The sequence below is a fragment of the Lissotriton vulgaris genome, chromosome 1_1, assembly GCF_964263255.1.
Source record: "Lissotriton vulgaris chromosome 1_1, aLisVul1.2, whole genome shotgun sequence".
Lineage (NCBI taxonomy): Eukaryota > Metazoa > Chordata > Amphibia > Caudata > Salamandridae > Lissotriton > Lissotriton vulgaris.
The window spans coordinates 1,756,284,724-1,756,309,988 of record NC_141685.1 but is presented as its reverse complement, the minus strand read 5'-3'; the positions used below and the strand labels follow the sequence as shown (position 1 = coordinate 1,756,309,988).

Below are 25,265 nucleotides of genomic sequence, written 5' to 3'. Positions count from 1 at the left end.
CCCCAGTTCTTAGTGAACCGACATGTGCCTTGTATTCTTGTTCAATCAGGGTAACCTGGTCTTCTAGTCAGACATTGTTTGCGTGAACGGATGCGACTCCCGATCAGGTAAGAAATGACTGAGTAATGAGGGAGGAAGGGAACGTTTGATGCCAAGAGCAGAAGGTACATATTTCAGTTTGGAAAGCCGTACTGATTTCTATTATCGTAGTTTTATCCTGAGTAGACAAATTAGAGATTTCTTCCATAAGTATTCATAGGAAAGTGATTGTCGTTGGTATACGTCGTTAATGAGAGCACCGGAAGGATACGGTGCGTAGGTTCGCCGGATTGTGAACCGTGTGTGAATGAGAGCACCGGAGGGATAAGGTGCGTAGGTTCGCCGGATTGTGAACCGTGTGTTAATGAGAGCACTGGGACTGCAGGCCCGTGTGTAGACATGCCGGATTGCGTGTCGAGTGAGCACTGAGGGAGATCAGTGTGTAAGAGAACATAATCAGATCTGCCCCAGGGTAGATTAGTCTGGGCCTAAGTGGCCGCGAGACTAGTTGGTATGAATAGGATATTGTAGAAAACCTACGCATGTTTATTGCTATTTCCCCATCCTTAGGTACGAAATGTACATACATATATCCATACCCATTGTAAATACGTTCTAAGGAGGGAGGTGATTACGTTCCGGCTGGGTTAGAGGGGCTCCTAGGAGCTGATTCCATCTAGGCGGAAAATCCGGTCGTTACATCTGGCGTCACGAACTGTTTAATATGCCTGTGTGCGCTGTATTGTTTTAATCTTGTTGGTTTGCGCTCGGCTCGTACGTATTTTCTTTGTTCATAATTGTGTATATATTTTTTGTGTGTCGACATGTTTTCGAAAAAATCGACATCTGTTTTCAAATTGCCTGTTCAAATTCCCGGCTGGGAATCTACGCCTTATGAGGCCTTGGCCCGTGAGTGGGCCGATTCTACTGGTTTGAGTGAGAATTGGTCTTCTTGTTTGGAGCAGGCGGAGCCTGCTGATGTGGTTTCATGCTTGCAAAAAGCGCCAGTAGTGAAGGGTGATGAGCTTCCTATTTTAGGACGCAGAGGTTGGATTGTGCTCAATGCATACATAATTCTTCATGAGAGGTTCAGTTGCGAAAGCAGTTTGTGGATATGGAAGGACAGTTTGTTGATATGCAAAATGCGCATACTCTTTTGCGGTGTCAGAATAAATTGCTTGCCGACAAACTTGAGACTTATCAAACTATAGCCGAAAGGGCTGCGGTTCGCATTGCGAGATATAAATACAAACACCGTCGTGGTCGTGTGTCTACGCGGAAAGTGCGTCTGGTCGTGGCGAAAGCCGGACTGGATTGGAACCCTGACGAGTGGGATGGTAATATCTGGGATTCTAATGCTTCTGACTCCTCGGCTGAGGAGGGTGACAAGCGCGAGTCTTCTCGCTCCGGGCGTGATTGTAAATCTGCTTCTTGTGACAATGATATTGTTCCTGGCGACCGTGGTCGCTCTTCCCATTTTAGTGACGTGTCTTGCCCTGATTGTTCTTCTAAATCTAAGGACCGGGCTTCGTCGGAAGCTCTTCCGGAGGTTTCTGCTCATCCTGTTTTTCGTCACAAATTACAACAAGCTCCTGGTAATCCGGCTGGTATTGCTATGGATAGTATTGAGGATTTTACTCAACAGGAGGTTAGTGACATTTTACAACGATTTCGTCAACGGCCCGGTGAGGCTTTGCTTACATGGATGGTGCGCCTTTATGAACTGGGCGCTGCCGGTATTATGCTTGATGCTGTTGATTGTTTACGATTTTGCTCTTTGAGTTCCGATTCTACTATACAAGATCATTTTCGAAATTATAATGGTGCTGGCCAGATTAGTTTGCTCCAGCTTGCGACTGAAGGCTGTAACCATAAATACCCTACTGAATCTGATTGGCCTGTCAATGACAAGCCGTGGTACACTTTGCGCGATGCGTCGCAACGTTTGAAAGAGGAAGTGATGAAAACTGCGATTTTTCTCAGTACTTCTGACAGATTGTTGGATGGTCTTTTAACATCTTCTGTGCGTAATCGCATTATCCGTTCTTCGCCTGTTGCTTATAAGCAGGTTATGATGACTTTGTTGATTTATCAAACTGGCAATCCTTTGACTACGGTGCTTGAATCTGTTCGTCAGCTTGGTGAGTTGGGGGAATGGTTTAAACCTGAGAGACAATCTTGACCTGAGGGTCGTACTGCTGGGGATTATAAATTCTCTAGACGTGATATGTTTCTTGCACTTTTGGCTGATGGTGTGAAAAGGGAGGACATTGACGGCAAACCTAATAATCGCTTATGGGAGATATTTCGTAAGCGTGGTTTGGATCGGAAGGAGGGTGCCCGTCGTGTGCGAAAGAATGATTGTGACCATGGTTCTGATGACAGTGGTGATGAGAGGCGCCGTATGGATTCTGATCGCCGTGGTGACCGGCGCTATGACCGTGATGTGTCCCCTCGTCGTGACAATGTGAGAGTGAGAGAGGGGGAAAAAGAAAGGGGGAGAGATGATCGTGCTTCTAACCGATATTGAGAAGAGAGAGATTATTCCCCTGAGCTGAGGAGAAGGGAGGATCGTCACAGGCTTTCTGATCGTAATTCACAGTACTATGAAAATGACAAAAATCCATTTCGTAATGGAGATGGATATGAACAGGACATTTTGATACCCAAGAAACCTGAGAGCATTTATCCTGATTTGTCTTGGTTGACAGAACGCAGTAAAAATGACTAGGAAATAGGTCAAGCTCCAGTACGCAGGTGGGCTCACAGAGACAACAGACCCTATGTAGATATTGAGATTTTTTGGAAACATCGTAATATCCAAAGGGCCCGAGCATTAGTAGATACAGGAGTGGAGGCCACTTTAATTCATGGTAAATCAAAGAAATTTAAAGGACAATTCTTCACAATTACTGGTTTAGGTGGAAAAGAGACCCCCGCAGTGCAAACCACACTTGAGATGAAAATTGGTAGGATTCCCCGTAAAGAATATTCTGTGTTAGTTGTACCACTTTTGGAGTATATAATTGGAATTGATATTTTGAAAGGAATGACTTTGCATTTGGATGATGGTTGTTATCAATTTGGAACCAAGCATTACATTTCGTCCAGACCCGTACGGGTTGGCCGTTTACGGATGCCCCCCATTAAAATTCCTCAAGCTACGAAAGTAGTTTCTCAGAAACAATATCGTATTCCAGGTGGTCATGAAGAAATTAGTGCCACAATTCAGGATTTGGTTGATGCAGGAGTTATTACTTCGGTCACGTCTGCTTGGAATAATCCCGTTTGGCCCGTGCGCAAGAGTGATAATTCTTGGCGCATGACTGTTGATTATCGAGAATTGAACAAACACACACCTCGTTTAGCTGTTGCAGTGCCAGACATTGTTACTTTGATTCAGAGAATTCAGAAGCATCCAGGTACATGGTATGCGTCCATTGATATTGCTAATGCTTTCTTTTCGATTCCAATTGCCCCCGAGTGTCAGGAACAATTCAGTTTTACCTGGAATGGACGTCAAATGACGTTTAGGAGTCTTCCTCAAGGTTATGTACATAGTCCTACGATCTGTCACCGGCTGGTGGCGGAGCATTTGTCTGAGGTGCCCGTACATCCACAAATACAGGTGTGTCATTATATTGATGACATTTTGATTCAAGGTGAGACGCAAGATCAGGTCCAGTCCCATTTAGACCAGATCCTTGATTGCTTACGAGCAAAAGGTTGGGAAATCAATCCTGATAAATTACAAGGCCCATCCCAAAATGTTAAATTTTTAGGCATTAACTGGCATGAAGGTCACAGAGAAGTGATCCCACAGGTAAAGCAGAAAATTTTCGATTTTGCAGTTCCAAGGAATAGAAAAGAGGCTCAGAGTTTCATTGGCTTGTTTGGTTTTTGGCGTCAGCATATTCCCCATTTGAGTCAGATTTTGGCTCCCTTATATCGAGTCACTCGTAAAAAGAATGCGTTTGAATGGGGTGAACCACAACAGAATGCATTTAATTTGGCGAAAGAAGCGATTCAGTACGCCTTGGATTTGTGGCCTGTGGGCGAGGGTGATGTGGATTTGAATGTGTCTGTGGAAGGTCCGTATGCCAATTGGAGTCTATGGCAAAAGCAGGGCAGACAAAAAGTGCCATTAGGTTTTTGGACTAAAAAGTTACCTGAGGCTGGTGAACGTTATACACCTTTTGAAAAACAATTGCTTGCATGCTACTGGGCTCTGGTGGATACCGAGCAATTGACCCTAGGTCGTGCTGTGGTTTTGAGACCTGAGATTCCTATCATGCAGTGGGTTTTGAGTTCGCCAAAATCCCATCGGATTGGACATGCTCAAGAGGCGAGTGTGATTAAATGGAAATGGTACATTCAGGACAGGGCACGTGTGGGCCCGAAAGGTGTGGCAGTGTTGTATGAGCGAGTGGCGCAGGCGCCATCGAATGAGACTGGAAGTGATTGTTCTGTGCCTGTAGTACAGGAATCTCCTGTCAAGTGGGGTAAGCCATTTGATGATTTGTCCGCGGAGGATAGAAAACATGTGTGGTTTACGGATGGTTCAGCGAGGTTCATTGGTGAGAAACGGCATTGGAAAGCAGTGTCCTATAACCCGATCACGCAGAAATTATTAAGTGCAACTGGTGATGCAAAAAGTAGTCAATATGCTGAATTGTATGCAGTTTTCCAAGTTTTGAAACAGGAACTACCTGGCACATGTCATATTTCCACTGATTCCTGGTCCACTGCTAATGGACTGGCGGTATGGTTACCAACATGGCATTCTCATAACTGGGAATTGCATTCAAAAGAACTGTGGGGAAAAGAACTATGGCAAGAAATTTGGGAGTTGCTCCCACAGAGTACTGTGACAATCTTTCACGTAGATGCTCACACCCCGATAGACTCCCTTGACAAATTCTTTCATAATATTGCAGATGAAAAGTCTAAAATTGTTGAGGCAGTGGTGGACATGCAAGATTCTGATTTGGCGGGATTGGCGAAATGGGCCCACCAGAAAGCGGGACATTTTGGAGAGAGAGCCACTAGCAGGTGGGCTGCCGATCGAGGAATTCATATTCCTTTAAATTTGATTAAAGATGTCATTCTGCATTGTCCCATTTGTCAGCATTCTAGAAAGAGAAAAGTGCCTCATATTGTTCGAGGCCATTTACATCGAGGAAAGTTGCCCGCTCAAATTTGGCAAATTGATTATATTGGCCCGCTCCCTATGAGCAAAAATTGTCAGTATATTTGTTTCGCTGTTGATACCTATAGTGGCCTTCTGGTTGCTTTCCCTTGTAAACATGCTACCCAAATCAATACCATTAAAACATTGGAACTACTCATATTATATTATGGTGTTCCATTTCAAATTCAATCTGATAATGCATCCCATTTCCGTGGAAGATTGGTGTGGAAAATAACATCGAATGGGTGTTTCACATTCCATATTATCCACAGGCTTCGGGACTGATTGAGAGGATGAATGGTTTGCTAAAGGAACAATTACGAAAGTTAACGGACGAACATTACAAACACTGGAGGGACTTTTCACTCCAGGCATTATTGATTTTAAATAATCGTCCCTTGTTGCATGCTGAATCTCCTTTAATGCGTTTGTTTCCTCCGACTGTTGATGCGAAACCCAACACCCTTGTTAATACTGTTATGTACTGGGAAATTACCCCCGGAGCTTTGGCTCCATGCAGAGCAACCCCAGGTTCCGCAGGCTTGGACCTGCATGCTATGAATGACACTGTTCTAAAAGGTAGAGACCGAATAATTGTTGAAACTGGCATTGGTGTCTGTATACCAGCCGGTAGCTTTGGACTGATTGCCCCTAGATCGGGCCTTGCCTTAAAAGGTATTCAAGTTCTTGGAGGAGTGATTGACAGCGATTATCAGGGAGAGATTAAGGTTCTCCTGCTTAATAGCAGTGAGATTGATTTGTCGATTCAAAAACCTGACCGTGTTGCTCAGTTGCTAATTATGCCTGTGTTCAGTGGTGAGATTAAGAAAGGCACTGCCCCTACTTTGTTAACAATACGAGGCCAAAAAAGCTTCGGGTCCACAGACAACCCTGGTGCGAAAATATGGGTGCAGTCGCCTGAACATCCCCCTGAACAAGCTGAAGTTATTGCGACCGGTCATGATAATACCATTTTGGTAATGAGACCAGGGAAAGATAGCTGGGAAGCTGTCCCGGCTGACAAATGTTATTTACGAGAATGAGTAAGGCCTATGTTTGTTTTCTTTCAGATCATTCTCTGGACTGCTGCTGCAGGATGTGCCGGCATTGGACTCCTTTTGGTCTGCTACGCCGGGAGAGGAGAGAGCCCACGGACTTCGGTTGATTGGAGAATCCGAGTTCCGCGTTCCTTCGCTGCGTGGGATTCCTCGTCAAACTTTTGGATCACCCTTGCCAAAAGGGTTACTAACTCTCCGCATTTCTGCCTCACTCCCATGAGGTCTGTGACTGATATTCTGGCGACCTGTTTGGTGGCTGTCCCTGCTTCCACTGAGACTTTGCGGCATATTTTCAATATCTCAAGTGCCCGACCCAATATTATTCTGGGCGATTTTGCGGCCCATGAATTTTGCCCTTTATGTACCATCCTTTCTGACTCCATTCCCCCTATTCATTCCCGAATTACTACCTACAACATTTCGCAGGGTGATTTATGCTTCATTTTAACATGTGATCCCAAGGCCATTACAGAATGTATTAAATTGAAATTGCAGGCTGCCACTTCTTTTTCAGCTCATCAACGATTGCTGTGTTTACAAAGACTTCCAAATTCATGTGTTTCTGTCAAAAACAATATGACATGTAAACGTATATTAGTTGCTCCTAGTTATTACCGTGCAATGTTGCTGCCCTCTGGCTGGTTATTCTCCTGTGGGAATTCCTCCTGGCCCTATATTCCCGCAAATATTTCTGGAGGTCCATGCGCTATTACTAGATTAAGTTTATTAATATTTTCCTCACACCCTGGTTCCCATTCCCGTATAATACGCGACTCTATGTCATTACATGAGGACTGTGACTCTTCCATTCATCTTTATTCTAAGTCTGAATATCTCAGTTTGGCTATTTCTATTATTGGTGTCCCGGCTTTGGCCGTTTACAATGCTAAAACAATTGGCAAGATGGCCTGCTGGATGGTTAAATCCATTAATCAGACTTCTACCGTGTTATCTGACCTGTTATTGGATGCCCAGGGTGAACGCAGAGCTATTCTGCAAAATCGCGCAGCGATTGACTATCTCCTGTTAAAACATGGACATGATTGTTCTGACTTTGAAGGTCTTTGCTGCTTCAACTTATCTGACCACTCTAAATCGATCCAAGCCCATATTGACAAACTCCACGACTTGACTGCAGAAGTTAGACAACATATTGATCAGGGCTGGTTTGACTGGCTCTTTAATTGGCTACCTGACTTACATTCTTTACGACAGATTTTAGGGGGTGTTTTGATTTCTATTTGTGTTTTAGTGGCCATTTGCTGCTTTATTCAGTGCATTCCTTCTCTACTCCAATATTGTAGATTTGGCAAGAGACATAGATCAGTTAATTTTGTTTCTTATTATTCTTCCACTGATGTTAGTTCTATGTAGAACATGGTTAATAGACTGGAGTCAAGGGTGAAGTGTAATAACCGACTTTTTCCGTCCTTTTTAGAGGGAGAATGATGGAGGATGACTCCAGTCTATTACCCTTACAGTATAGGGATTAGGACTATAAGTAGGACCTATCCATGAGGCACAGTAGTGCATTTTCGTACCCTTTTCTTTAGATCAGGGCTTATAAACTTAAGCTAGGGGATAGATATATAAGTATTAGTGATGATCCATCCTTTTGCAAGAGTGTTAGTATATCTTCTATGGAGTTATGCGTATTTTGGGCCTTGTAGGCCTTAAAGGGGACAGACTCCATCTTGCCCTCTGCCTGGTAGCTTGAGAGGCTTTCTAGGTCAAGTGTAATGTTTTAGTTTCAAGATGTTGTTCGCTTGGAGAGAACCGGCTCAGGCTGGCCCTTATCGAAAGACTGTATTTTTCTCCACTCCGAAGACACAACTTCAGGCCGGCCGGCTGGGAACGTGTCCTTGGTACGGGGAGGTACAAGAATTTGGTGGGCGGCAGGTTACTGGCCGTAACTTTCCATGAAGGGACAGGCTTTGATATTAGCGAAAGTGTTAGGCGATGAGTCAGTTAGTTCATAGGCGGCAGCTAGCCGTTAGCATCTATGCTATTAATTATTTCCAGGCGGACAGTCGCCATTTTGAAGTCCGAGAAAGCTGAGATTCTCTGAGACAGATTGAAGGAGAAGGAGACGTAGTGCAGAGCGATCAGAGACAGAGAGAGACAGCAGCTAATAACGAGAGAGGTTCCAGTGCCTTGGAGGGAAGCAGAGGAGATTGAGCATAGCGGTGCAGACGTGTACCCGTGACTGCTGAGGTGTGATTCCGAGACGAGCCAAGACACAGAGACGAGAAGGGAACCTAGATGACTGCCGAACCCCAACTTCATATTAACCAGGTGACCTCCGCCCTTTCCCCTATTAAGCACGCATTCTAACCTTTACTTTTCTTTGCAGAATATACATTGTGTAGTATTGTGATTATTTTTATTGTAATAAAACACCCCAGTTCTTAGTGAACCGACATGTGGCTTGTATTCTTGTTCAATCAGGGTAACCTGGTCTTCTAGTCAGACATTGTTTGCGTGAACGGATGCGACTCCCGATCAGGTAAGAAATGACTGAGTAATGAGGGAGGAAGGGAACGTTTGATGCCAAGAGCAGAAGGTACATATTTCAATTTGGAAAGCCGTACTGATTTCTATTATCGTAGTTTTATCCTGAGTAGACAAATGAGAGATTTCTTCCATAAGTATTCATAGGAAAGTGATCGTCGTTGGTATACGGCGTTAATGAGAGCACCGGAAGGATACGGTGCGTAGGTTCGCCGGATTGTGAACCGTGTGTAAATGAGAGCACCGGAGGGATACGGTGCGTAGGTTCGCCGGATTGTGAACCGTGTGTTGAGAGCACTGGGACTGCAGGCCTGTGTGTAGACATGCCGGATTGCGTGTCAAGTGAGCACTGAGGGAGATCAGTGTGTAAAAGTACATAATCAGATCTGCCCCAGGGTAGATTAGTCTGGGCCTAAGTGGCCGCGAGACTAGTTGGTATGAATAGGATATTGTAGAAAACCTACGCATGTTTATTGCTATTTCCCCATCCTTAGGTACGAAATGTACATACATATATCCATACCCATTGTAAATACGTTCTAAGGAGGGAGGTGATTACGTTCCGGCTGGGTTAGAGGGGCTCCTAGGAGCTGATTCCATCTAGGCGGAAAATCCGGTCGTTACACTGTTGAAACAGGACAATAACATTTACTGCTAAAAACTATTCTAAAAGAGGCATCCGCTCTAAAGGGGAAGTAACACTAATTTTCAATACATTACCGTATCAATATCTGGATCAGAACATAGGGTTCTAGGCCCACCAATAATGGCACAGCCCACCACCTCATAGACCTATATCATAAACCTCAGGCAGTCACACAATTGTTCCTTCTGATCCACCACCGTATACTGTGTAAAGCGCTCTGATACCCTCACGGGTCAAGTTTGCGCTCTATAAAACACAAAAATTAATAAATAAATAAATCCAACCTGCCTGTAGAATATCTAAAAAAGAAGGTCTCTATTGTGCACAATGGAGATCTGCTTTTTTAGATATTCAAGCTACATTGAACAGCCTGAATTTAACAACAAAGGCTATTGCTCATGTGTTCCAAGACATGGAACGGAGGAGAACATTTCACCAGCCCAAGTCCTGAGGGGAAACTGTAACTCACAGGAGGTTTGAAAAGCATTGACAAAATCCCTTGGGGTACATTCTGCATAAATAGGACACTGTAGTAGATAATTTTCCACACAAGGACTATTCCACTTTAAAGTAGTCTATGCCAGAAATTCATGAATACCCGATGAATAGTGGTTCATTACCTCTGGTTAACATATTGAACTCTGTGTCAGAGTTCAATATGTTAAATGTGATTTATGTTCAAATGTGATGTCACAGCTCTAAGCTCACTGTTCATGTATAGATAAAAATCATTGTTCCATGCTTTTTTACAGATAAATATTATAAGGTGGCCCTTTGATGACAAAAGCAAAGTAATATTACCAATGAAATGAATCTTTAAAACAATGTGAATGAAACAAAAGCCAAGGTTATTCGGTTTCTTGTCCCCCTTTTTGTTGAGTAATTTACAATAGGAAAAAACACAACTAAATTCACTTTTTCTTTACATTTCAAATAGGCCCAATCAAGTTAGTGAATAAGGGCCCAACCGCTTCTTTACAATAATTTTCTAAAAGTGGAATTTTCAGAATTGTGACTTAAAATCAAACTTTAATATTAAAGAAGATTTCAAATTTCAATTCCTCAGACACCAAACGTGACTTTCCTACCTGCTCCCTATCAAAAGTTAGCACTTGTTAAATGTAATAAAGAAACCTACTGCTATCTTGTAGAATAGGAGGGTCTCACAGAAGTGAAAAACAAAGTTGTGAATTTTTCACTACCAAGACATGTAAAACTTAAAAGAACATGTCCTGCTTTTTTATTACAATGCACCCTGCCATTTGGGCTGTTTAGGGCCTACCTAGGGGTGACTTAAATTTAATAATAAAAAGGGAGTTTGAGACTTGACATGGGGGTTATATTGGCAAGTCAAATTGGCAGTTTAAAACTGCTGGTAGGCTGCAATGTCAGACCTGAGGCATGTTTTGAAGGGCTACCTAAGTAGGTCGCCCAAAATAAGTGCTGCAAGACCACTAGTAGCATTTAATGTACAGGACCTGGTTATATTGAATTCCACTTTATTAGGGACTTATAAGTAAATTATAAGTAAATTAAATATGCCAATCAGGTGCAAGCAAACTTTACTATGTTTCAAGGAGTAAGCACAAGCACTTTACCAACAGTTATTAGTGGTAAAGTGTACAGACCTAAGGCCAACAAAATCGGGTTCAGAAAACAGGAGGGGTGAAGGCAAAACATTTGGGGTGACCCTGCAGAGAGGGTTGGATACAACACAGCCCTCTGTATGACCTCAGTTAAACTAATTATTATACTGAATAATTTCAACACTATAAAATGCATGTGATTCACTGAATACCAGAGCATAAAGGTGTTTGACAATGTTAGATTGCATATAAAGACAATACTATGAATCACTGGCAACTTGATCACTGGGTTGTGATACATAATGGGAGAAAAGTTACTTTGGCTGTACTAAAATCCAATCATGAAATCTCAATTTGCATCAAGCAACTGCTCTATTCAACATTGACACCACTTTTGGCGAGCAGTGTAATGATACACCTGGTCAATAGCTTTCATAAGACTTTGGGGGTAAAACTTTGTTTATATTACTATCAGTAGACGTGCTAAAAAAACTTACATCTTGCAAACCATGAATAGTCCGAGAAAGTTCCTCTTCTCCACCACTCTGCTCAATATAAAAGTTTTTTCAACTCTGAAAAATGTGTATTCCAATGAACTGTGTCATACCGACCCCTTGAATGACAATACAGTTTCACAAAGGACAGTGATACCCAAGAACTTGTTGTCTATCGTCAATAGGGTTACAAACTGACTCCCATTAGGAAATTTGACCCGAGTACCAAAGACTACATTATGGCCATTTGCTGTAGCACTCTGTGAACCACCTGATGGGGTTCTAGAACCATCAGTTTCATGCACAGCACCCTAGTTTGTTTCTATAATGCTGCATCCTTGGCTTCTGGCACCATCCCTCACTCTGAAGTCAGAGTGTTGAGCAAATGTTACATAAGCTCATGAATAGTAAACATATACAGTGGTATTGCAGTGGTATTGAACTTTTCAATATTCCCATGCCTGGCCAGACTCGCACTGTGGAACAGGAACTTAACTCGACCAACTGCTCCCTCAGTTTAGAGAGGATCTGCTTATTAAAGCACTTGGAATGTGCCAATGAAGATGCTGCTGACAAAGAAGGTGCACCCCTCAGTGGAATGAGGCAAACTCAGGAGCTGTTTACCAAAAGGCTCCAGAACTGACATACCTTCTTGGACTGGAGATTGAGCTTGTCTATATTTCTTTTTTTTAGAGCCCAGCCTGTGTCTGGAAAACCTACATTTGCTGAAAAGACTCAGGACACAATGTTGGCAAAAAGGATACTTCGTTGCGGCCGCAATGGAGCACCCTTCCATCTAACTTAATGGTCTACCCAACAAATTTAAAAGTGGGCAGACCTTTGGTGTAAACACGATGGAGCCTACTCTGTATCTGCCATGGCTAGATCCTCCATGGGCCGACTGAGCAAGGGCCGTCAGAGGGTGACCTTTATGTCTGCCCACCTAATTTAAATGGACAGACATACAGGTCCGTTTTCACTGCCCGTCACCACCAAGCAAAGTATGTAAGGGGCAGTAAAAACTGCAAAACTAGCATGATGATGGGGAATTGTTTTTTAATTTATTTTTTCAAAAACAAAATCCCGCCTTGGGATTTTGTTTTTGAAAATTTATATATATATATTTTTTTTACTTTCTGTATGGCTCTGTCATGTGCCGTACAGCAACAATACAATGCATTGATAGAAAGGTGGTTCCTGTCAATGAATTACATGTCCACCAGCCTGATGAACATTTAGAAATGTGACTGTCGGGACCTCTGCCAGGGTGACAGGGTAAAATACTCCATCACCCTGACAAAGGATGGCCCAACCACCAAAGTTTAACTTGGGCCCCTCAGACTTTAAATATTGTATGCTTTTGAAGCACTTGTTGTACTGAAAGACAGAAGAGCATGATACCTAAGTCATGCAATCATACGAGTTGCACCCAGACACCATATGGAGTGTTCATTGTTGTGTCTTTGACATCCGCGACTTGTATTTCCTCACCACTTTAAACCTGTAGGCCTTTTGCTCATGGTGAGAAAATAAGACCACATAAAATATGAATGTGCATGACCAATGACACCATTGGACTTGGCTCTTACCACATCCTGGAGTCTCAATACCTTTGGGTGGAAAAGAAAACAGAAGATGTGATGGAATCATTTATGCAATGGATGAAAAAGTATCCAGGCAAAACTAATGTAGACAACTGGCAACAAACTAGTACACCCAAAAATGAACACAAGTAAAGAAAATAATTTTTTTAGACACAATACATATAGATATACTTAGAATTTAATCACAATGATAACAAATTGATAGACATGTGCAATCAAATACAGAAATATATAAAAACATTAAAATTATGTTTTTTCTGCCGGAAAAAAAACATCAACTGTGGGGAACATCATAACTTTTAATTTTTCCCTTTTTGATACTAGAAACTACAACAATTGAATTGTGTATTTTCTTTTAATGTTTTTATATATTTCTGTATTTGATTGCACATGTCTATCAATTTTTTATCATTGTGATTACATTCTAAGTATATCTATATGTATTGTGTCTAAAAAAAATTATTTTCTTTACTTTTGTTCATTTTTGGGTGTACTAGTTTGTTGGCAGTTGTCTACATTAGTTTTGCCTGGATACTTTTTCATCCATTGTTTAGCCCTGATCCAGGAATCTGATTTCATTCAGGGGGTCCCTGTTTACTGCTATGGAATCATTTATGCGCCAGAGTGCCATGCATGGGTCTGTACAGGGCAACACAAGTTCCTTGGGACATAAGTGTCATCCCCCTGGGCCTAGACTGCAAGTTGATTAAAGTTTTGGAGTCTCAGCCTCTGGGTAGGATATTTTTCCAAAGAAAAGGAAACTGCAGAGCAAACAGTGTCAATTACAACATGACATAGCCAAGGATGGTATCTAGATATGCATTAGTCTCTGTACATAAAATAGGATGAAAGAGTTTGCGGGTATTCGATCTGAATTGGTCAAATGAGAGGGGAACTTATACCCTTTTGCATTGGTTGGGGTAAATAACTTACATGTGGCCTATGGGGATGGAAGAGATAGTACAACGTCTAGGTGCAGAGCAGTGCTTAATTTGTAAAAAGAATACGTGCCAGGACCCAAACTTTTTCTTGGAAGCCCGCTGCAAGGGCTGTCAATGGTCGGGTTTGCAGATTGCCCAACAAATGGTGAAAGAGGCATGATTTCACCCCATGCCTCTTTCACCCACCACCACACCCAGAACCACACACTTCCTTTCCCTTTATCTCACTCCTGCATGATTTTTCATCCCTGCTTGCTGCCTTTGCTGCCTTTGCTGCAGTTTCTGTTTTTTTCTCTGCCTGTCCCACCCTCTTTTCTGCCTTTGTCACTCTCTTTTCTGAGTCAAAGTCTGATGATGAGAAATAAGTCCTGGACCACAAAAATGAGTGCCAGTGGGCATCACCTACGCCCACTGGCTCAAACGAAGGACTGGAAGCAGTGCTTAGTTTGTGAAAAAAGCTCTGCTCAGAAACCGGCAGCCAGTGCAATTAAATGTTGGCATGCCGAATACCGAGGCTGGTATACATTAATGTCTTTTCCCTCGCTCTTGCAGGTTCCTGCTTTCTCCCTTTGTGATTATTTTGCTGTCTTTCTTTCCCTCAGTCTTTCCGCTTGGGATATTTTTCCCTCGCTTGCACTTGCTAAATATCTGATGTGGAGAAATAAGTGCTGGTCCCCAAAAATAAGTGCCAGTGGCCCCTATCGGCAACCTCTGGCTCAAATTTAGCACTGACTGTTAGAGAGTGTAAACGCTCCCTGTAGTTATCACTTACATTGATGTCGATATATCCACAACAACATTCCTGTCACAGTAAACAGCAGCATTATCTGGCACATAGCATTTTCTATTTGAACATAGGGACTTTAGCAAGTATATCAGCAAAAGTAAGATTAATATCACACGGTTGCAAGGACCTATTGCATGATATTGCCTAAGTAATACCAAACCAGACCTTAAATCATTTTATTTATGTGGGTTCTCCTAAGGTATTTTTGTGCTCTATATAAGGATGTGTTTTGTAAGAACATACCACAGTGTTGAATTCTGACACTTGCCACAGCAGCCAGTCTTCGTTCAGGGTATACAGTGCTTTGCAAGATATGGCATCGACTGGGCCTTTGTGGATTCTTTGATTCAGGGTGGTCACGAGCATGTACAGGGGCTCGCCGACGCTCTCCTACACCAAAAAAAGCAAAAACAACAACAATGAGTCTGTCGCACTTTATCAATGCTTAAACACCACATTGCATTATCAGAGTTCTCAGTAAAACATTCCCTTATAGTAGAGCTGGTAATGTTAATGTGATCCCATGAAAATAACTAATCCACCGCAACCCTGTTCTTCATTCTCGGTACAAGGGCCATCACAATGATCAAATAATCCTTATGCAACATACTTCGCAGATGTGCCAGACAAACGAACTGGTTGTCAGCCACACACACTGAACCCATGGCACTGCTAGGCTCCACTCTAAATTACTTAGGACAGCAGCTCGACACATCACACGTAGCTTAGCTACAACGGGTTGAAAGGTGAGTACTGTATGCCTTCTTCAAAGAGGGCAGTGTTTAATTTGAGCCGGTGGTTGTAGGAGGGGCCCACTGGGACTCATTTTTTGGGACCAGCACCTTTTTTCTCTTCCGACTTTGACTCAGGGCAACAGTGAGAAAAGCTCAAAAGGGGGAAAGAAGGAAGAAGCGAAACACTGAAAAAGTGACAAGGGAGAAATCAGGGATGAAGAAGAACCTGCATAAGTTAAATAAAGAGGGAGGGAGTGTCTTGTGGTGTAGTAAAGAAGTAGGAGGTAAAATCAAGAGTATGCAGCTTTGGTACTAGGCACCCCCAGGGACATCTTAAGAATTTTGGGGACCCGGGGCCGAACGTATTTTGGTGCCCCTGTTCGGAACAGCTTTGAATTCATGATCCGATTTCCGCTCTTTAATGCTCTTGTACAAGTTCTAAAGTTATGTCTAATATTCTGGGATAGTGACGTGTGTTTTCAATATTGTAACACAGCAGCAGCTCACTTATATTACTGCAAATAATCTCGGTGACACCCTCTCATTTCTCATATGTGAGTTCTGTTTTGAACTTAAAGAAACTTTTTATGGATGTTGCATGAAACATAAACACAGTATTTCTCTGCAAAATGTCTGCAATAGACTCACAGAACTCACATTAACCCCTTCAGTGCTCATGACGACTCCCAGCCGTCATGAGTCACAGTGGGCGTGTGCTGATGACGGCTGGGAGCCGTCATGACCACGCCCGTGATCGGAATGTTTAGCACCTATGCGGAATTCCAGCCGCAGCCAAGGTGTTAAAAATAGATTAAAGGTTAACGGCATTTGAAAAATTCTGTTTAAAAGTTATTCAAGGTTATGGGGTCAAGACTCTGCAGAACAGAGTTGGCTCAATCAAGGCCCCCCCCCTCAAAGACTGGGGACCTGGGCCAGAGCCCACTTCGCCCCCTGGGCACTGGCATTGGATAGCAGAAGCTGTGGACTTCTAAGCAAAGGTTTGGGCACTGGAACCTATTCTTTTACAAATTAAGCACTGAAAGAGAATGCAATTTTGGGGGAAGCAGGGTTGGATTAAAAGGTAACGTCTGCAGTCAATGATGTCACAATAGGTCTCATAATACAATCAGAACTCATCGAACAAATGGGCATTCATGAGTCCTCATGTTGGTAACTCTGGATTAGTTAATGAGAGGTCGAATTTTCCTTGTCACTGAAAGGCCCTTCACATATCTTGTGCTTTCTCTTGTATTTTCGGCCTAGATTAGTGTTTGTTTATTGTTTGTTGACAAGCTTATCTGCGTGTGGTGAAGCGTGTGGTTAGCAGCAAAGGAAACATTTGTGCAGTTTAGATTCCGATCCAGATGCTTTTTATTGAAATGCTGATGCAGTGCTGAGACTCCCTTTACTAAGCATCCTGCAGAGGATGAAAACAATATGGTCTTGCCTTGATCAGGCCTGCATCCGTAGTGTCGCTAGTTAGCTTTTGACTGCTAAGCCCAGTGGTCCTTTCTAAGTTATTGCTTGAACTATTCCTTCCCCTCCTCCAACTGCACATATTACATCTCTTGATTTTGCATAATGAATCCTTCCAGAGGCACACACTCTGCAGTGCTCCCTGGACCATATGGGACACCAAGGCCTGGCCTGTTCTACATTGCCAATACACAAATGTCAAATAACCCCTTTTGAACCCAGACACATGCGATGAGCATTTAAAAGCTCCCATCCAGGAGGAGCACACTGTGTCTGAAAGATCTTTTTTATAAATGGAGACTTTATACCACTTGAACAATTTAACGCCTCAGCACCCTCCTCCGTGCTGAATACTCTTGCATGCTACAGAAAAAGGCGGGGCCAAATTGGTTTTTATCACATTTCTCAATGAACCCCCAAACTTCACTCCATTAGAACATATGATGGCCTGCTCTGATACCAGAAGCTGGGTGTCTTGGTTGCACCCTCATAAATGGAGGCATTCATTAGTACAGCTTGCCAAACTCGAGAACGGTGGGAGCTGGGTCTGGGTTATAATATAGACGAAGAGAAATGGTCATATTGTTGCAAACAAATCAAATTGATCTCTATGATGACCAGGCATAAACTCATACATTATAAATTATTAACCTTATTTTATTACATCCCTCAAAAGTTACATAGACTTGATCCAAACATCAACTCTGTATGTTATTGCTGTGCACACCCTACTGCAGATTCCATGCATCTATCTTGGGAATGACCCGTGATCCATGATTTATGGAAAGCTGGCGTCGAAACATTGACTGATGTCACAACCAATCATCGTGAAAAAGCCCCATTTGTCGCTCTTCTGGGATATGTTTAAAAAAACACTAGATAGTTGACTCCTATGCTCCTGTTCCTAGCTAAATGCAGAAAAGCAGTGACCTGGCTCTGCGACCCTCCACCTACCACAGTACCTTAACAAAGCTACGCAGTGTGCCGAGCTCAAGGGCACCTTCACATCCAGACAACCCCCCAAAACTAGACCAAGAGATATATAGGGTCACCTTAGGACATACCAAACCAGCAGGAAGGAGCGCCTCCTGCTTCCCCACATCGATAGCATGTCTGCACCATCAAGCTAAGCTTTGGTCAATCTTATTAACAAACACTGCGGAATATCCATCCCTGGGGCAGTGGCCAGCAGCAAAGAACCTTCCAAGAGCCCAGGGTGCAGCAACCTCTGGGGGCTAAGTCAACAGGACTGAAACCGACATGTCTGATGTTTGAATCCTGCCAGGTCAACCCAACAGACCGTCTCTAGAGAATCAACATAATTACCATAACCAAGCATCCTCATCATTACTACCAACAGACAACTCACCCTGCTATATGATGGACAACATTATTAGTCCATGAAGGGGCACATACTCACTACAAAATCACTATAATTACTCTTTACAACACTATCACTCCCTGAAAGTTGAGGTGGACAAAACAATGAAACATTTCTATTTCTCTTGCCAGGAGACCAGCCCTTGATTCAATGAGAAGCGAAAGTGCCCACTGCATCACTCCCTGCATTCAATTCTGTAATCCTTGCAACTTGTTGCACTTGGTGGCTGAAATATATGGGTGCTTCGCTACCTACAGCAGCTGCTGAACACATACATGGTTCACCACTCATGCAAACCAGGAAGCACAGATTAGCCTGAAAGGTCCAACTGCAAGACCTTCAAACTGCCTCAGAAGCAGAAACACTGAGAGAAACGGGGAGCAACGACCATGACCCGCAGGATCAATTTGCTTTGTCCAAACCATCCTCAAATGTTCCAGACTCCATCAGCACTTCACAAACAGCCATGGGTGTAGACGAGTTCCCTCCGCGAGCTGGACCGGATCACTCCATGGGAACAAGTTGTGAAGCCGGACACAAGTGCATGGGGCAGGAGGGATATATATATATATATATATATACACACCATCTCTACAAGGCAGAAGCAAAGGACAATAACATACTTCACATTCAAGCAGGCAGGCGTTAGGGAAAAGTGCATCTCAATTACAAGCAATGTACATTGCTTGAGAGAAGAATGTGAGGGCAGCAGTGAGTTGGGTAATGGTAAAAGAATGGTTAAGATCTCAACTCCACACCTCCCACCATCGTGTCCGGTCACTCCCTTCTTTGAGACTTCTTGTGGTGCTGGCACCCAAATCTGCAGGGAGAAGCCAGCACAACAGCATGGTCTGCCACTGCCTGGAAGCCACACCTGAAGATGTGGGAAGAGCGTGCCCGTCAGGAGTGCACCTGTGAGGTCACTCGAGTCACAGGTGGTCAGAAGCACATCATCAACACTGGTCATTGGTATGAACAAACCAACCCAACCCAGTGAGCGCAGGGCAGCTGTGGGGCTGTTGCATCTTGCTTCTAGGCACGGGCACTATCTGGCTGAGTCATATGAGCATCCATCTGAGGAAGGAGGTACAGAGATAGGGATGCTTGGCTGCATTGGTATGCCACAGTCCTTGGGAGCGCAGCTAAATGTAATCAAGCAATGGGAATTGGGCGAGGGCTGACCAGCACTTTGCGCCAATATTCTCGTGCCTTATGAGCATTCCAGTTGGGGGTGCTGACACGATGGAGCCTCATTACATAATGATGCATTAGAACCAGGACTTCTTTACATAGAAACTGCCTCCCATTGGCATTGTACTTTCAACCCACCTGAAGTGCAGACTGCAGACATGTAAAAGTGTTTCTGTCCCATTAAATGTCCACCAGTAGGGGGCACTGCCAATAATCAGGCCCTGGGAATAAGGTATGGATGGTATTTGGCCTGTAAAGAACTACATCACCTGTCATCAACAAACACATTCTGGAAACCACTGATATGAAATATCCTTGCACGAGCGCACAGTGCTCTGGGGGTTTTAGGTATCTCTCTCCACACACACAGGCATTGATGAGGTGGGCACGTACTCCCCTGGATAAACGTGCGTGCAGTAATATTTCACTCTGGCGAAACTGGGGAACTTTTGCGACCTCTACTGCATGCCTGGATGCCTTAACCTTTAAATCAAGGGCATTAAAAAGCACCCGCGATGTTTTACAGGAGTCTTTCGTGATCTGATGTCATCAATGTTAAGGTGTCTCGTGATGAGACTCTCAATAACACTTATCTCGCATACCATTCTGCAAAGGTTTTACTTTCGTAAAATGAAACTTCTGAATCTTCACAATGTGAAAACAAAATAATCCACACACAGACCTCCACGAGGCATGCTTTATAAATTAGCTGCCAAAGTCAAAACAAAGGAGGTGTACCTTTTTCAAGAAGTATGTTGAGGTTAGTGAATACCATTTGGTGTTGTATATGCTGAGAGTACATGCTAACTTCCTTTGTTACTTTCATCCTTCCTTCCTTTCTTTTTTTCTCCACTCCCTGACCTGAGAGGTGTTGTGTCTTGCTCTGCATAGATTCACGGGAGACAGGTAAGGATCTTCAACGCTTTATTATCATACAAGATGTTTTGCTGTGCCCACGCACGTCTACCCACTTCTTTCCCTCGCTCTGCAATGTGCCCTCCCACACCCTTGACCGGATGTGGTGTCCGGTTCCTACAGTGTCCTCGCATTCCCTTGCAGGGTCCTAGTGCCCTGCCCCCATGTCACTACATCTCCCCCCTTTGTCACAAAGAAGTGACGAGAAAAGTGAAAAACACAAAAATGTGTATATAGACATAGATGAAAGTCTGCCCGGACATAGGTCCGTGTGCCTCCCATCATTACATTTCTTCTATTAGTCTTTTTGGCCATTTACATGCTCTTCGTGGGCCATCCTCCATCTGTTGTTCTTCTGCTGGTCCCTCATCATTGTCTCTTTCCTTCCTGTTGTGCTCCTGCTCTTCTTGTTCTGCTGTTTCCTTATCTTGGTCTTCCCCCTTTCTTCTCTTTTAGTTCTTTGAAATATGAGCTGTTTCGTGTTATCCTCTGACGTTCTGACTCGGCTGTGGCCATTGGGCCCTTCACTTTTGTTACTATTAGCGGGTCTTTGGAGAACATGCTGTCAGACTTTCTTTGTTGTCGCTGACGCACTACCACCGTGTCTCCTTCCTTTAGGTCTGACGAGCTGGCAGGTCGCTTGGAGCCTGCGTATCTTTTCATTTTTTCTTTTGCCTCTCTGTCTTTCGCTGCAATGTTGCTGTGATCTGGTGCCATAGTTACTTCTATTTGTGGTAGCCTTGTCCTACTTGTTCTTCCCAGTACTAGCTCCGCTGGGCATCTTCCTGTGGAGTTGTGGGGTGTGTTTCTGTAGTCACGTAGTACCTGGCACAGAGCTTGGCCAAGTGATATCTCCGCTAGCTTTGCCTTTTGAACTGCCTTTTTGATGTTCCCCATGAACCTCTCCACCATTCCATTTGCTTGAGGCCACAGCAGAGTTATCTTCCTGTGGTGTATCCCTAGATAGGCCATTAATCTGCGGAAGTCTTTTCCTAAGAATGGAGGACCATTGTCTGTTTTTAGTGTTTCTGGTGAACCCCATGCTGCAAATATGTCATCTAATATCGGTAGTGTTGCTGTTGCTGATGTCGATGGGATGTGTCGTACTATTGGAAACCGTGAGTATTCATCGATGACCACAAGCCCTGCCCCAGGTCACTACAAGAGGGTGGGGACTTGTACGTATGTGCATCTGCATATAAGTGCAAATATCCATTTGGCATTTGGAAATGGTGAATACCAAATAAAAGTGTAGACTTTCACCTAGGTGCAGTAGAAGATTACAGTGAGTAAATCTACACGTGTAAATTTACTTTTGTGAATCATATCATATAAATCCAGTCTGCTTGCCTGGTACATCATATATTTACCTTGTCCAAGCTGCAGAATTCACTCAAGCCAGCAACATAATTTGGTGCTGCATTGCCTCAAAATTCCAATAGCCCCATTTTCATTTACATGTTCACAGGAGTTAAAAGAGGAGCATTCGAATGGAGATAGAAGTTTGTTATGATCTTGGGGCTTTTTGTGGTACAGCAATTAGAAAATAATTGGTTATTCTTGCCCCATTTGTTGGACTTTTAGAACATCATAACCTGATTGTTAATGATCTGTCGGGTCTAGAAACAAATGCTATATTGAGACTGGGTCTGTTTCGTCTTTAAGAAGATAAGATAATATATACTTTATTTGATTTGTAAAAATCATAAAAGGGTGGATCTTACCACCATGAGATAAACATTAACATCTTTAAATCAGCATAGAGACAGCAGTAAAATCACATAGAAAAATGACACAATAAAATAACACAGAGCGTTAAAAACTTGCGCAAATATGCAATCAATGTGTAGAATTAAAAGACACGAGTGTAGCTGAGCAAGGGCATGACTGTCTCTTAAAGGCTTCAAGACAACAAATGAGTGATCTGAAGAAGGATACAAAATGCTTGGGGGGTTAAATTTATCTTGATAGAAATAGCACTTGTTGACTCAGAATGAAATGCATATGCTGGAAGAGTGGAAAAGAGAGTACCTATTAGGAAAATAAGGGAGGGTCCAGGGCCAGCCGTGGGGAGACCAATTGGCCCAGTTCGACTTTGATTGCTGCCTTGTTTTCCAACTCTTGGGCAGCAAGAGTCAAAAATGTTATAGTTTTGCAGGAAAGTTGTATCCAAAACCCGCTGAGGCATTTTATCACGGCTGCCCTGCAGGTTCTAACTTGCGCTTCTCTTAGGAGTGGTATTAAGTTTTGTAGTGCCGGGCACATGCATAATAAGTGCAATAATGACTCTGCACCCTTGCCGCAGAGGCGACAATCAGAAGTTGTCCAGGTCCGTAGCCATTTGGGGGTAAGGTCTTTACTCGAGAACCAACCCAGCCTCAGAAGACTAAGTTTCCTCTTTTAATAATCCCTGAAACATTCTTGCAAGTATGGCTGATGTTTCAGTTGATTATATGTTGGCAACACAATCCAGGCGTGGCTTTTACCAGCCACTGCGCCTTAGTCCATTAGCAACAATGCTTGTTTGATGGCTCTGTTAGTAATCTGTTTAAAAGCATTGTAAGACATAGGTGAAAGCCAGGCTTCTTCCAGGTTTAACGATAGAAGCGCTTGCCTAAGGGACTTACATGTTGAGTTGGAGAACCTAGCCTGTTTTTCGACTTCTAGCCAGCAGAGGTGGGCCAGTGAATTGTCTTCGGCGTCCCTCATTCGCCAATAGTATTTGGCCAGGGCTCCTAGTCTTGCCGGGGTCTGGTCTGTTAATCCATGTTCCAGACGTATTTGGGCTTGTGAAATGTGTCGCGGGATCGAAAAAAGGTTTTTAAACAGTCTGGATTGGGCAAGATTTAGCACTGTTGAGTCCCTGGTTGCCATCATTTCCGAGCCATATGTGAGCGATGGCAAGAATTTTGCTGCAACGATCTTTAGCATATGTCCGGTTGAACTTCCACTTAAATGTTTTTGTATGATTTTAAAGGCAAATTGAAGTTGTTTGGATTTTGATTTCCCCAGATCTAAGTGGTAATTGTACTTTAATTGATGGTCAAGTAGAATGCCCAAGTATTTATATTTGTCAACCTGTGTTAAGATAGAAGAGTTTATCCTCCAGACGAATTTAGATTGTTTCTTTCGAGAACTAGAGAAGCATAGGATGTTTGATTTTTTAAGATTTATTGTTAATTGTGCTTTGGAGATGTACAAAGCAAGTTTGGAAATCAACCGTTGTAGGCCAAGCAGAGTTTGTGAGAGAAGCACAATGTCGTCTGCATATTGTAGACTCACTATGGGTGTTTGTCCCAATTTCGGTGGATCTCCCTGAATTGTGCGTAGGTCACTTTCTAGGTCTGCGGTGTAGATGTTTAAAAGGCTGGGGGCCAACACGCATCATTGCTTTAGCCCGTTTAATGTTTGAAATTTCTTTGTTAGGCAGCGGCCATCTCCTTTTTAGGACTCGCCCCTTTCCTATTCTGCAGGAATAGGAAAAGAGCCCTAATGCAGCCAAACCATACTTTCTGCCAAGGGCTCTCCAGCGGATTTTGAGAAGTGAACGCCTCATGCACGAGCTTGCCGCCTGCCTCCACATCAAAGCCATCTGTTGCTTTGCGCCTGGCCTCAGGCCGGCATTGCTCCTCCCCTAATTATTCACTGCATGGCCGCCCGGCACATCAAAGGCTGCTGCTCCCCATGCGTCTCGTCACCCTTCCTCCATTGTTTTCACTTCTTTCACGGCCGCTCTCTGCTTTGCACTCTGCTTTCAGTTTACTTTCAGTTTTCCTCTCTTGATATAACTTAATGCTGCAGCCTGCCTTTCTCTCACAGACAGACCAGCCTTAGTACGTGCGCTCTCACTCTCCAGCTCCGCTTTAGATTTCCCATTTACTTTCGCTTTCCTTGTTTCAGGACCCTTTCTCTCCTAGCTTTACTCTTTGCTATCTGCCTCAGTGTCACCTGTTGGTATTCCTTCTCTGTGAAGTGGCTCTGTGCACTTCTGTTAAACCTTCTGTCTGCAGTTTCTTTCCCAGCTCCTCTCTTGATATAACTTAATACTGCAGCCTGCCTTTCTCTCACAGACAGACCAGCCTTAGTGCGTCCGCTCGCACTCTCCAGCTCAGCTTTAGATTTCCACACTTCTTAGTCTGTTTCCTCTGCCCCTTCTCTCATCTGCCTGTAACGCTGTCACAGATATTCAGAGCTGTTAGTGTCACAGGCATGGATTGTATCTGCGTGCACAATGTTATGTTTTTGGATTGTTACTAGTTGTGGCTGCATTCTCTGTGGGCTTAGTTGGTCACACTAGTCTTGCAGATTTCAGTGGTTAGTTTCTGGTATCCCCCCTCCCCCCGTGCATATCGCGCACCACCATTTGTCTGCCTAGCCCTAGGCATCAGTCTTCAAAGGCTGCAGCTCCCCCGCCTCCACCCCCCGCCGCAGCAATGCCGAGAGCTTTTTTTTTTTTTAGTTACGAGCAGAAAAGTCCCAGCAATTGCTCCGTTTTTCACCGTACTTGCACCACTGCCGAGTACACCATGACTTCCCAGACTTGCACGCAGAAGACAGCATTATACTGGCCTGGGTTCTCATCAAGTATTTTACCAGGAAAGTCCCAAGCAATGGCTCCGTTTTTCACCCTACTCGTCTCCTCTGTGCACAACCCTCACCCACCCTCAAACACCCTCACTCACACACACACCCTCACTTACTCTCACACCCT

At 43.6% G+C, this 25,265-nt stretch overlaps 1 protein-coding gene across 1 annotated transcript in view; it reads right to left on the bottom strand.

The window, feature by feature from the left end:
- PLXNC1 (plexin C1) overlaps positions 1–25,265 on the bottom strand; it is a 456,593-nt gene that overhangs the window by 75,673 nt on the left and 355,655 nt on the right. Inside the window, exon 21 of the mRNA XM_086919059.1 lies at positions 15,101–15,247. Coding sequence (XP_086775185.1) covers positions 15,101–15,247 — 147 coding nt within the window. The remainder of the gene's footprint in view (positions 1–15,100; positions 15,248–25,265) is intronic.